Below are 14,873 nucleotides of genomic sequence, written 5' to 3' on the forward strand. Positions count from 1 at the left end.
GTGTAAGACACTGTGAGAAGAACCCACCTACTAAAAGAATAACATGATTTATTACTATTGGATGGGTCAGATGGGGGGCGATTTATAGTTCGCCTCAGGCAGCAGAGTGTTTAGGTTAATCATTGGGCACCCTTAGGCATAGTAAAGGTATAGAAGGTGGGGGATCCCTTTAAGCATACTCCAGAATGACGTTATTTTATGGAACAAAGACACTTCAGGAGAGTGGATTATCCACATTTAAGTGACAGCTTGTGGTCTAGATTAATAACTATTTTGAAGGTGGATGACTAGTTAGAAAAACTAATATTAAAACACAGAGGCAGGAGAATGGCTCTGCCATCACTCATCTGCTGCCTGTACAGACTACTGTCATATTTTGATGGCCTAACTATTTGGTTGAGTCCCATCACTGAAATGAGACAATATATATTACTCACATTCTCCATATTTCTAGGTTGGAGACAGACATGGAATTAGAAATGCCACAGGAAAAATGAAGCTGCGCTGGATTTGTCATTTCAATCTAATTCACCTCTGTAACTTCCAGACATTTTCCCAGGAACATAAGTGTTTGGTAACATGATGGATCTTGGCTTTTAACAACCCATCATCACTATGCGGGGCCTGCAAGCAATGCGTCACAAGGGTTAAAGACACCTACTGAGGAGCGTGACATGGGTGGCTTTTAAGTGACATATCAGGGGTTGTGTACAGTACCTTCCACTTCATATACGCATGCAACGATGAGCAGGAAACAAAAAAGACAAAACAGACCGAAAAGTCAAACATCACATAATAACAAATGTATAAAAGAAGAATCCTTAATCTTTAAGGTGGTCATACATCATTTGTTCTAAAGGATTTGCTATCTGCTAATGAGATTGAGCGAGATATAGATTAATAGATATTCTATGGTCAAATCAAGGATTCAGGAGATGTCTATTTTACAGGGAACATGGAAAATAACATTTAATCAATGTTTAAGGATTATGGGAAAACACGTTCCGGACATTTTATCACTGAAATATATTTAGCCCCTAACAGAAGAGAATAACACCTGGGAATGCAAGTCCTGAGAATTCAGTCTTCAGTAAACTGCTCAGCTAGAATAGGTGGATATTTTGGACATTTTCACAGACAACAGATGTTGGGTGACAAGCAATAATGGAAGCGATTACAATATAAATTTAGAGCTCTCATACACTAGGCCATGATCATGGAGCACAGGGTGTCCGGTCTCACGGACTGGCAAAGCTGCTGGCTACAGGATTGCTTGCATCATATCGATATATGATGCAAGGAGTCCCTATTTCCGTGCTAAACAGCAGAGAAGTTGCGTAATTGTTTACAGTGCAGGCGTCATTGTTTAGTGGGAAATCAGAGACTCTTTACGTATAATCAAAATGATGCAGGGAATCCCATCCACAGCATTGCAGTCAGCCCGTGACATGGGGTTATGCACAGTCCATGATCACGGTGTGAAGCCTTTACAGTTGTTAAAAAAAGTAAGTTTTAGAATTGTGACCAATAATGGAACTGTACCACACAAAAAGTTGTATTGCATATGTTTATTTGGCACAATGAACAACCACCGTGCAGGGAAAATAAGTGACCCTCTGTGTAAAAGCGAGACCAGATTTTTCACTTTAAAAAATGACATTGGGACTGTGGGTGTTAAAAAGGTGCTTTTACCCATTTCAACAAAGGCACTCTCAACAGTGGCTTATTCTCAATGAAATCTTTAGTCTGAAATATCTTCATGGACTGAAGGAAGTCGTATATACGTATTCATTGGAATAGAAGATTACAACAACTGGGATCTCCAATCAGATTAAGAAAACTTTTTAAAATTTGCATGTTGGATGTTTGGTGGATCCATCCGGGACCATTCTTATGTGCAGCTCTTAATCTGTGTTTGGAAGAGGCTACATCTTTATTTTTATGTCTTGTCAAAGGCACACAATGCCTAGTTACTGACAAGTCAGATTACTGACTTTAAAGGATACCTATCTCCTCCCCTCCTCAGATGTCATCCTCTGTGCTGGAGCCAGCAAGAAGGATGGGGTCGGAGAAGGCGAGGAGTAGCTTGGAGTGAGGATCGGAGGGGTGGTTGGCCTTATAGGAAAAAGTACCGCTCCCTCTGACTCACTGCCTGTGTTGGCAAGCAGCCGGGTAAGATGAAAAAGTTTTAATGGCGATAGAAAGCCCTACTGCTACGGGAACCTGTCAATACTGCACAGTTACTGAGCCATGCAACAGCACCATAGAGTATAGGGCAGGTCCTAATTGTGCCCCAATTTGTGGCCGCGTGCAATGGAGATGGCCTCACCAATACCATCTCCAACGGGCCACAAACTTCACCAGTTTTGCGTCCCTCAGTGAAGCACATGTTTGTTCCCAATTAGATTTCTTAAAGTAATCCAAGAGGTGGTGTGCAAAGTTAGGCTAATAAATGAAACACTAAATAATGAAAATGATTAACTAATGTTTAATTTACGAGTGCAACTTTCATCAGTAAGAAATACTGCCGCAGCCTGCAGGTTGGCCTAGACCTTTACTATATGAAGGGATTGTCTTTGAGTAGGAAACTGGAATAGGCGTTAATGCAACGGATTAGGAGAACTGCGCTAAACATCAAAATCTAATTAAAAAAAAAAACCCCACAGCTGAAAGCAGAGACTGATCCTCAATGGGTTTGCATGCAAATTGGTCTCCATACAATGGGGGAGACTTCCTATAGCTAAGGCCACTTTGGAGAATTTGGGTGTGTCGTGGAGAGGGGCATGACCGCCGAGGCCTGACACATTTACTAAAGTCTCCACAGGAAACCTATAGCAGCAATTTCTACCAGGTCAGATATGGTGTAGATTGCACCCACAGATTGGGGATGGCTGAGGATTTTAAAATTCCTCATAAATTCCCCACAATAAATCTTATGCATGTGTGCCGATAGGATGACATATTAGCAATTTTTCCACTGCCAAAACCACTACAAATTAGTTCCTGGCTAGTGGCCGGTGAGAAGCATGGAGTACATTTTGGGGAAATGAAAGTGGTATTTCAGGCTTTAAAAATTGATCAGAAATCTAGAGATTGATGATTAATTCTTAATTTACGGGGCCCAGTCCAACACCCAGCCTCTCTGCAGATCAGCTGCTTGTAGTGTGTCAATGATAGTTGCAAGTTTTATCCACAACTTACATTTTGGCTATTTTGTTATCACAATGATTTTGAAGTTTTAAACATCTCTGCCCCAGCCAACATTCAGTGTTTTTGCAGTGTGTGCCCCTAAGATCTCCGGCCTTTAAGGCTCTACATACTATCTCGAAATCATTTAGTGACCCGCCTCTCCCGTCAGGCCAGGATCAAACAGGGACAAGTTGCTGCTGCTGAAGGATTTAAACTGAACACAAGAACGCTAAAGCAATATGATAGATCTCTGTGCGGGAGATGGACATCACAGACCAGAAGGAGAGGCAGATGCTGGGAATAGACCATTGTTACTTTTAATATCTTTTACTATATATAACTGAACCATATTCATAAAAGTTTGTAGATAATGGGAGGTTCTACAAAAAAATGTATATTTGATAATCTTTCCTGATCGTGCAAATGTTTTTCCTCCACAGAACAAAGAATCAAATTGGTGTTAGGAAGCCACCAGCCAATTAATTTTGACCTCATGGAGCCTGTTATTGTGAAGACCTATAGTAGGAACTGCAATTTTTGCCAAAAATTCTACTAAATAGTAGATTTTTGTGTTCACATGAAATTATAAATCCTTGTAAAGGGAATCTATCTTCAAGGATACCCCCTACACATTCTAAACAGTACCCTGTGCTCTACAAGTTCTCCAGACTTCTAACCCTGCCCCTCTGTGCGGAGGACACTCTCCTCCGGATATTAGTTGAGCATCCGATGGTCAGCAAAGACATGCTGGGGCATGTCCGGCTAATAATTGCTCTTGTTTTGGTTACTGTGCATGCGCAAGACCTCAGTCATGGAGGAAAGTGACATTACCAACAGACTAATACCCGACCTTCAAAGTTTCAAACCTGCTCTTAAAACCCATCTCTTTAGGCAGCTATCACACTCGCTAACTGCATGAAATTTCAACTCTCTCTTTACTAACCCATCCTGTGTCCTCCTCTCATCGGTTATCCAGCAAAAACGAGATATATACCAAGCTCCAGGCTTCTCTGCAGTCACTTTCACCTTGGACTTTGTATATAAGATGGTGGCTGATGGATGGTTCAACCAGCAGAATGTTCATTTATTGAAGGGAACCTGCTACCAGGGACCTCATTTTCACTAAAGACAGGTTGCAGAAGATTATTACACCTGCAGTGCAAATATGCCTCTCTGCCTTTTATAAGCATTTGTATTACAATATAATTGTGTGTTATAACTTACTCTTGCACCCTGACAAAATTCTGGGGTAGTCACAGGGGCTGGGTTTTGCTTTGAATGCATTTAAAAAAACAACATGTGCCTTGTCTGTGTTACTCACTCCTCAGAGCTTGGTCCCAAACTTTGTGCTCCTGTCTAGCTCCACCTCCTTCTCAGAGGTCACAGCCTAGTGAGCCTGACATCAGTGGGGGAGGGATAAGCTGTGCAGGAGCACAAAGATGGAGGCAGCCTGCAGCTCAGACAAGTCACATTTTGTTTTTAGAAATTCATCCAAACCAAAGTCCAGCCCCTGTGACTACCCCAGGATTTTGTCAGGATGCAAGAGTAAGTTATAACACACAATCATATTGTAATGCAAATGCTTAGAAAAGGCATAGAGGCATTTTTGCACTGCAGGTGTCATGGGCTTTTACAATCTGTCTTCAGTTAAAATGTGGTCCCTGGTGACAGGTTCCCTTTAAATTATTTTATGCTATTTTATGGCTGGACAATTATACAAGCTCATATACCTCTTGTGTTACCCCCTCATCCTCATAGACTGTAAACTCTTGTTACCACTTCATCCATAAGCTTTTGCGAGCTCACTCCTATTGTTCCATATGACTGTAATTTATTTTTATATGTCCCGTATGATTTGTAAAGCGCTACGGTATATGATGGCGCTATATGAATAAAAATTATTATTATTCACTCAATGGGGCAGAGCAATGAATCAGAGTTGCTGTGAGACGGTGGAGGGAGACTGACTGCATAGCTGAGCCTTATAATGGGGGGGGGGAGGAGGGTGAATAAAAGTGCTTTTTGGAGTAATGGTGGAAGTAATGGAGGCAATAAAAGCTGCAATGGAACAGTTACAAAGCTTAGAACAGTACTGTTTGGAGTTCATGGGGGATATCCTTGCTGAAAGATTCTGACTCCCACTAGTCAGTTCATATACCGGAATAATGATAGAGAATGGTACTTGGCTGTAGGACCTTGGGCCCGCCACTACACAGACAATGAGAGTCATTTGTTTGTGTCTTTTTCCTGCATTAGTGCAAAAAAAGGGCAAGGGCAATTGGCTCATGAAAGCTTCCTACAGCCTCTTGCTGGAGTTAGGGAGGCTATGCACCTAATTTATGACAAGGCGCAGTCTACACCGGGGCAAGGGGTTATGAGGACTGGTGTGAAATACAGTCTTGATACATGCTCCTCCAATTTATCTACATTGCAAGCTCCATTCTCTCGTTATTCCGGCACCAATTATTGCTGAATGGTGGGGGACCCAAATAAACCTCTCACAGGTCCATTACTATACACTGTTTTCTCCATATATTCTAATGGAATTGTACAGGAACTGTATGTGCCAAAAGATGTATAGGATGCTTTGTTATGGATCTGGTATATATGACCTTGTGTTTGAGCACAGAATATTTTTTAGGTTTTTTCTCAAAACCAATGGAGGGAAATGTTAAGTGATAGTCCAAAAAGAACAAAGTGTTCAACCCTGCGGTGTAGGACCGCTTTCCACCCCATTGTACTTATATATATATTAAAAATAAATCTTCATTGTATCACTTTGTGTCTAATCAGAACGCAATGTGGAAGAAGTAAAAGCTAGGGGGCAGCAGATATCACCCAATGCCTTTTATGTCATTTATTACATTTATGAATCAGAATTTTACCTGATGCAGAAGTCAATTTGTGCTGGTTCTTTCTAATTTATGGTTGTCAATTTTAGTGGATGTGATTCTTGTTTATTAGATATGAGCGAAGCACTGAAGATTCTCTTCATCAAATATTTGATTTGGGTTGAAATTTATTTGATCTGAACGAATGTTGCTTTAATTGTCTTAGAATTTGGAATATAACCCCCTCTAGTCCTCAAAGAATTGAGATATGTTTTTTTATTTTAAAAAAAAAGGGGGAAGGGGAAACCTGTTCAACAAATGTTTTTCACCTGTTAAATTGACAAAACTGCACCTAAAACCACCTCAAAGCTGATTGCAATGCAGTTTTAACTGCAATGTGTGACAGTGCCCTTTGGGTGTGTCCACACGTTCAGTTTTTCAGATGCAGTTTTGATGTCCAAACCAGGAGTGGAGTTTGGAGAGTGAAAATAGAGGAGTTTCTTCTCTCAATGATAAGCCCTATATCTCCTATTATCATCCACACCTGCTTTTGGCTTCAAAAACTGCATCTGAAAAATTTGAACGTGTGAACATACCCTTAGATATGCTAATCATTGTATATACAAGATTCATCAAAAGTGATTCCGAAAATATTCAGTTTTGATTAGGTGCTTGAAAATCATACCGAATCTTTGAATTGACAAATATATTTGTTCATCTCTATTGGTACGATATGGGGTAAAAATATTAATGAATTCGTTCTCTTATTTAGGGACTCAATGCAAAATACCTTCATGGTACACATGAAAATCTATTGTACATGTAAAGGAAATCTACAATCAAAATCCATCAAGATAAACCAGGGATACTTACTTATAGATCTAGGCAGTGTGACTGTGCTAATCTTCTTATATTTATTATCCATGGCCTTCTTCCTCCTAAAAGCAACTTTTATAATTATACTAAAGAGCCTGTATGGCTTTTCAGAGCCTTACGGTGCTTTATCTTTACAGGCTGTTACAATGAGCAGAGCAGGTCTCCCTTCCCCTGCACTGCAGAGCAGGTGGGTGGGTGAGACATGTTCTACTCATTGTAACAGTCTTATAATGAGCAGAACTTGTCTCACCTAATCACTGCTCTCTCTCTCCTCCCTCTGCCTGTGTAATCTAGCAGGGGGAGGGGAGACCTACTCTGCTCATTGTAACAGCTTGTGAATATACAGAACCAAGGGGTTCTGGAACTGGGAGCCCTTCTGGCTCATTAGTAACATTTTTAAAGATCATTTTAGAAGGAAGGAGGCTAGAAATAACAAACATAAGAAGATTACCAGAGTCACGGTGCCAGAATGTGAATATATACCCTTTGTTTTGATGGTAGGTTTCCATAATTTTTTTCCCTTGGACACTTTTCTAGGAACCACTAATTTTGCATTTAACCAATGTCCTTATATTTATAAACCCTAAAAGAGCTGTTCACAATACTGGAGTTTGTATCACTAATAATTAGGCCCCCAATCATATATCAGGCTCTATATCACAGATTAAGTGTTACCCCTATATGGCTCTAGTACATATCCACATCAATGCAATGTAGATGCAGCAGAGCTGAATGTGTCATTGTACATTAGTCTCCTCTGCCACACTGATTCTCCATAGCATCGCTACATACACAGAAAATGAATGGTTAAGTCTGTTACAGATTACTTTATGATAGTGATCTGCTGTTTCATGGGAATTACTAAATATAGCAGAACAGGGATATACGAGTGTAAGTGTCTGCTGCATATTAAATCCTTACAAAGGAGATTGTGTAGAAAAACCTTACCGTGAAGGCTCCAAATATCAAGATGTAAGAAACAAGTTTGTACAATGTCATTACATTGCCGGGGAAATACTGAACTAATCTAAAAGGATACAATTACAATCAATTGTATGTGATGTAGGTGCCGTAACCTTCCATTGATTTTAATGGTATGGCATACTTGTGTGAGTGCTACAGCGCAATCATTATCGGTGAACTGAAGGGAGTCTAATCACGTTAACCCAAGTGTCTTATCTTTTTACCGCTTGAGTCTACGAAGCTTTACAATATATTTTTTTCTAAAAGCTTAAAACACACACACCAAAACGTTTGGCTTTTAGGCGAAATTTTAGGACTAAAACTGATCTCTAATCTTTACAGGTGCACTTAATGTGATTTTCTCTAAACTTTTGGGTGCCAACTGGTCCACTTTTTTATCACTTTGTGTACAAAGCTCCTAGTTAGAGAACAGAAATTAACAGAACAATTCACACCTACAGGAAGATTTATCATCAAGTTTATGAGCCTTTATGAGGCTGCTGGCTACGCCTTCATTCACAGACTGTTCTAATACTGCTAATATCCTAACTTGTTCATTATTTACTAGTATGCACCATTTAAGATCAAATACATTATGTCTTATTTTCACAAAAATGTCTTGCTACAGTGGTTTCTCCATAATTTTTCTTCACTTGTGGATTTGATGTCTCACTTGAGCACATTTACTAAGAACAGTGCAGTCTGTACTATGTGCAGTGAGTGCCAGATTCAGGATTTCTGATGCACGTTCTTTATGAATCTGGCACTCCCTGCACTGCCCCGAGAGAACACACCACTTTTTTTTTGGTGCACCTTTAAAATGGGGCGTGCAACCCATTTCCTGTTAAATGTGGTGCATGGTCTGACTGAGGAGCGGTACACCCCCTTCAGTGCAAAAATTTGTGTCGCATAAATAATGGTGCAGCCGCAATACAGAAGGGTCCCGTGCGCCAAATGTGGCTTGGTCCCTTCTTAAATACCTGTGTAAGCAGTTTACACTAGAAAGAATGTGCAAAGTCCGACAGAAAACTGGCACAAGGACCTTAATAAATGTTTGCTACGGATTTCTCTGCAGGGGTTTTTAGGAAGAGCGCAACCTATGTCTGATAAAATAGTGAAGTGCAGCTGTTCAACTGTGTAAAAATATCTAGAACAAATCTCAAAAACCTGCTGGGAACCTTAATAAGCATCTCTTTACCTGAGGACAGAAATATTGGGGAGGAATCTACACTGGTTTTGTTGAATTTGTTCTTTTAACATTATTTTAAGTTTGTCAGGACCTCCCTAGGGTGTGCAAATGAAAATCTTCCATAATAATAATTATTTTAAAGAAGCTATTAGCCAATTATGAACCAAGATGAAGAACCTTAAAAGAATTGAAAGCAACTACTTGAATATTTGCATATATAAAATCCTCACAAGATATTATAAACGGCTAAGAACCTACTAGATGTTACTTTTAATCGGCTTGGCCTGTGTGACATCACTTACAGCCCATAGACAATCATACAATCTTATCTTACATACATCGCCATTTATTAGCTTGCAGTCGTCGTCTATCTCATCAGCACTGTCTTCATCCGACACTTCTCCTTCTTCCGCATCATCACTAATACTGGCTGGGAGTTTCTTCCCCTAAAACAATAGAAATCATCATCACTTATTGTAGAGTTTATATATGATAAAAAGAAAGTAATATAAACATAACATTTTTGCTCAGACACTTCAGTAAAGAAGACCTTAAAGGGTGCCCTAAACACATGATGTATCTAAATTTGTGGGAAAAAAATCCAGTGTGTTATATATATTTCAGCATAAGCCAAGTTATTCAGCACAATACTCTAGTGCAGGGGTCAGGAACCTTTTTGGCTGAGAGAGCCATGAACGCCACATATTTTAAAATGTTATTCTGTAAGAGCCATACAATATGCACATACCCCAAGTAGATAGGTAGTCCTAGTATCACGGGTGCCCCTGTGATCTACGCCTCGGATCGCAGGCACACCTGAGCCCCTCTCCATGGCGGCTCCCCTTTCCGAGCTCACTCAACTCGCCACTTTCCAGCTCCCATCCCGCACTCGCTGGCAGTTTAAAAGGGCCAGTGCGCCACTGATTGGTGCTTCCCACTTCCCGGGTTCCTCTAAAGACCAACAGCTCCCAGCATTCCCTGCCGGATCTTAGTGCTTCATGCCTATGAGGAAGCTTTCCACATTGTTTTCTTCCCAAGTGTTGACCTCCCGTTGTGACCCCGGACCTGCTCCTTCGCTGCCAGCCCTGATCTCTTGCTCCATCCCCGACCTTGCGTCATTGCCGCCTGCCTTGACCATCTGCCTGTTCTTGACCAAGAGACTGCCTAGTGATCCTTTACCTCGACCTTGGCTGCCATCGTGGACAAGTTGCGCCTGTGAAACGACCTGGTGGTACCACACTGCAACAAGACCATCCTGCTTTGCGGCGGGCTTTGGTGAAGACCGGGTGCCACTTAGATTCTGGTCCCAGGTGTCTGCTTACAACATTGTCCGCGGTGGTCCAGGGGGTTCACTACTCCACATCCTGACTTCTTCCACATGCATCCCAGTAGATATTTAGTCACAGCATAAAAAAAAGAATATTCACTTACCAGCGCTCCCTGCAGGCAGCTCCTCATCGCTCCGACGGTCTTCTCTTTAACCCAGGCTTAGACGATGGTGGTGATGGCACTTGGGTTGTACAAAGGACGTAGGCAGCGGTAACATCGCTACCTGTGTCCAGTGATCAGTCTAAGAGACACACAGCAGCCATCACTATTTATTAAAGATCTGTCTGAGAGCCAGATGCAGCCAACAAAAGAGCCATATCTGGCTCCCGAGCCATAGGTTCCCTACCCCTGCTCTAGTGTATATGTAACATCACTTATCACGGGGCAAAGACACCGCCGCATCATAGGATATGTGCCCCTCTGTCCATACTGCCAGAAAGACGCCAGTAGCTGCAAGAGGACGCTGGAGGTAAGTATTAAAGTTTATTATCTTTAAGGTGGCTCTGCTCGACATTTTATTGCAGAGTGGGGCTGCAAGAGATTGAAAATCATGGCGGCATCCTGCCAAAAACAGCTCCTCTCCTGACCATGGTTAGTGCCTGGTATCACAACTAAGCGCCATTCATCTCTATACAGCTGAACAATACATAACTAGAAGCACAATACATGGTCAGGTGTGGTGCGGTTTTGAGTAAAAAGCAGCCATTTTTTTCAGCCTTTCGACCCTTTCAAGAGTTTGGACCAAAGTGTGCAGGATGGCTTAAGAAGTGACATAAAATAAAATAATATTTAGAGGATGTAACTAAATAGATATCCATCCCCACTGATAGATATAACGAGCAATTGATGTGTATCTCAGCATCTTCACTGATCTTCACTAACTTAACCGTTTGGAATGCTCAAAGTTTTTATAAATAACGATAAAAAGGGACATTTCACTTCATCTTTAAAGTTGCCACCCAATATGCCAATTACGGTAGTCTATTCATTGCCAGGTGTGCAGCACCGAGGTGTAAGCTCCATGCCAGCACCACTCACCTGGCAATAAAGATCCTAGTTGGCTTATAGAATGTGAAAACTAATGTCCTTACTTGATTCTAAATGATGGAAACTAAAGAACAAATTCTGGTGGAATTGTTGTAGAGACATGCATTAAATGATACAAAGAGTTGGAGATGGCAGAGGTGCTGAAGGTCCTACATAAAACCAACACATTATACGATCCCCTAATGCAATTAAAGCCTGACCTGATAATACAAAATTGCTGCTTTCCGAAATACCATTTTACAACTGCAAACCATATACACATAGGATAAAAATGGAAAATTTTGGTAACTATGGACAAGAACTTAAGAGGCCTGAACTTTAAGTTCCTCTAAAGATTCTTAAAAAATAATAGCTCTCAAGGGTAAAGAGATAAGTAACGGGTTTTCTTTAATATGTCTACATGGAAGGCTTAACCATCAAGGGAGTAATTCACCTTTCACATGGTTCTTGGCAAGAGCAAAACTCTATGCGATAATAACCTAGGTTCACTCAATAGCGGAGAAAACTGCTGTTAGACAGTACCATTAATTAGACTTTGTCTCATTCGCTATTCCTTCCTTAGACGACCTAGAATATCAATTCCGAAAAACGAGACAAGGAAACACAAAATAAGCCCAAGTGTTAAATGAAGGGCTGAGTACTCTGCACAGCCAGAGGCTCCACATTCACAGTCAACAAAGAGCCGTATCAGTTAAAGACGAACAAATTGTCTTGGAAATTTAGAAAAAAAAAAAGAATTAAAAAAAAAAAAAAAAAAAACACCAGTTTCGCAAATATCATGGAAAATATAGGATTTCATAGCATTCAGCCAAAATTGGTTTTGTGGGTTAAAAACAATGTGATCCATGTTTAGGAAAGGTAATCAATAATAGAATGGTAGGGTTCACCCAGGACTTCCACAGATCAGATTTTTAGTAGCCACCAATCAGAAGGTAGAGCTATGACCATCATTCATTGCTACTCAAATTAACACTGTTCAAAGTCATAAAACTGTAAATTTGATTGGTCCACAAATCAATCCCATGCAATGGTATCTTATCTTATTCTGGGTTACAAGTACATTGAGGAGTTTGCTAATAGATTCTGGGAAAGCCCGGAAAATGTTTTCTATGCAAATGAGGGATTCAAAGTACCTGGGGCATTGCTCTGCGACGCAGAACTGTGTCCCTTACTATTCATATTGGGGAAAGCATGTTCTCCTCCCAATGCCAACATCCCCTCCTCCATGCTGGCCTTCTAATAAACATGGATCAATGCTGCTTACTCATGCTTACGCCCCCCTTCAGCTCCTGTGTGCGCAATAGTGGCTCGACACTTGAGCTCTCTAAACACCAGTAAATTGGCTGGCCCATGCAAAGGAATGATCACAAACCCTTAGCACACAAAGTGTTATGCCTTTACTATTCAGTGCATGTGTAAGATGTAGTACAGGTGTCGAAGTGGAAGTAGTAGTGGGAGTCCACATCTCAATTAGAAAGGAGGAATATGGTGCTGGCAGCATGGAGAGGAAGAGATTGCTCCTGTTTGAACAAATGTTAGGTCCATAAAACAAAGACCGTCTGGTGAATGCATTTCACAGAATGAGTTTTGCTCCAGGCGCCATACCTGGAGCAGTGTTGAGTCCGTGAAATGTGGCCACCATTTACAATCTGTGTTCCACGGACCAAATGCGTTCATGTGTGAATGAACCCTAAGGAAGTAAAATGCTCTTGTGTGTATGTATGACTCACAAAAAAAGAAATCAGCTCCCGCATTCCTTCCTCCCAATGGAATTCTCTTTAGAAAGACCCACACAGGCAACATATCTCTCATTCCTGATGGAGGGGTGAATGAGGGAGCTGAGCCAAGCGACTAAGCTTAAGAGAAAGCAAGTCCCTTGTCAATCAGTAATGTAGAGGCCCAGCTAAGCTGGAAGTACATTAATATGTCAGATTCAGCTCAAAAGAAAGACGATGATCGGACTCAGGATAACTACATAGATGGTGAATCAACTTTACCAACAGACTGGGGAAGCATGGGGAGAAACAATATAGGGATAGTTGTATTGTTGTATAATACCAGTTGTTAAAGATACGTCTAGTTAGCGTGGGTTAGTCCAAGTGACTGGTTCCCTATAAATATTTATTAAATTCCATATTTTGGTCTCTGTAGATCACCACTTCTAAAACACTACGTGTAGTCATACATATAATAGATTGTTTTTTTATTGTTGGGAAAAAGAAGTGGACAAAGCTTTAATCGTTTTGCCAATAACTACAAGTGATCCCTTATAACTAAAGCCTGTCTGTTTTAAGGCCTTGAATACAATATCTATCATATCTGCACAATTTGATGACTTGAGTTGAAGTATGGATGACAAATCCAAAGTATTTTACTTATGAAGTCTGACTGAATCAAAACTTCATCTACAGTTTATATTCCCAGGGAGACTGTGGAGAAACAGACTGCACAAGCGAAGGACTCCAGATGTCAGGACTAGCCCATTAGTGTTTGCCTTTAAAACATATACTTGACATTCAGCTCTGACGTGGTCAGTACAAGGGTTTTATTGATCTTTTAGATGTTGTTTGTATTGATCGGCAGGTCACGTGATGAGGTGTATGATGAAGTAGGTCACTTGGGGGAAGTTTTATGTGGATAAATGGAGCAAAGTATAATTGAAAAGTGTAAACACTGAATGGTACCCTACATTTTATATGATTTTGTTGGGACTTGAGTAACAGTTTTAGTTTTTAGCTACATTTTAATCAAGCAACCCAAGCTGTGTGTGGCTTCTACCATAATAATTTCCTCCAGTGAGGACTATTTAATAGTAGACCTTTATAGCCAGAATCAACTTCAGATTTATGTAGGCCCTTGAGCGCTTGCGCACAACACCGGCTTCGCAGCTGCGTGGTCACTGCTCCGAAGCCAGAGCTACTGCACATGTGCAGAACTCCGGCTTCGCGGACAATGGCGCGCAGATCCACGTATCTACGAGCCGAAGATATGGGGGTAGGAGGATCAAAGAGGCTACTGGGGTGTGCAGTAGCCGCACCATGTAGCCTCGGCTCTGGTTACTCCACGCCCCAGTAGCCTTTTTAGAAAATTAGCATGTTAGGGAAATAAAAGTTATAAAAAGATACAGAAGACATGAGGATTAGCCCTTAAAAGGGCTATCCTCACGTACAATAGAGGCACCTATAACCCGATCTACTTTAATAGGTAGATCCGCGGTGGTAGGCTTCCTTTAAAGAAAATCTATTCAAATCAAGCAAGATAAACCAGGGGCACTTACTCATAGATCCAGGCACTGTGACGGTTGTAATCTTCCTATATTTGTTATCCATGGTCTCCTTCCTTCTACTTTTAGTTAGCCAGAAAAACTATGGTCATGTGAGCCCCTCTGTGTTACGTTCTGGAGAAGTGCAGGGGGGAGGGTGAGACTGAGTACTGCTGAAGAGTACAGA

The 14,873-nt window shown here is 41.0% G+C and overlaps 1 protein-coding gene across 16 annotated transcripts in view; it reads right to left on the bottom strand.

The window, feature by feature from the left end:
* Positions 1 to 14,873, bottom strand: part of PLCH2 (phospholipase C eta 2) — a 483,181-nt gene that overhangs the window by 70,848 nt on the left and 397,460 nt on the right. For all 16 annotated transcript variants that reach the window (XM_072155952.1, XM_072155961.1, XM_072155951.1 and 13 more), the window contains one exon: positions 9,387 to 9,494. In XM_072155952.1, the coding sequence (XP_072012053.1) occupies positions 9,387 to 9,494 (108 nt within the window). The remainder of the gene's footprint in view (positions 1 to 9,386; positions 9,495 to 14,873) is intronic.

Source organism: Engystomops pustulosus, chromosome 6, assembly GCF_040894005.1.
Source record: "Engystomops pustulosus chromosome 6, aEngPut4.maternal, whole genome shotgun sequence".
Classification (NCBI taxonomy): Eukaryota; Metazoa; Chordata; class Amphibia; order Anura; family Leptodactylidae; genus Engystomops; species Engystomops pustulosus.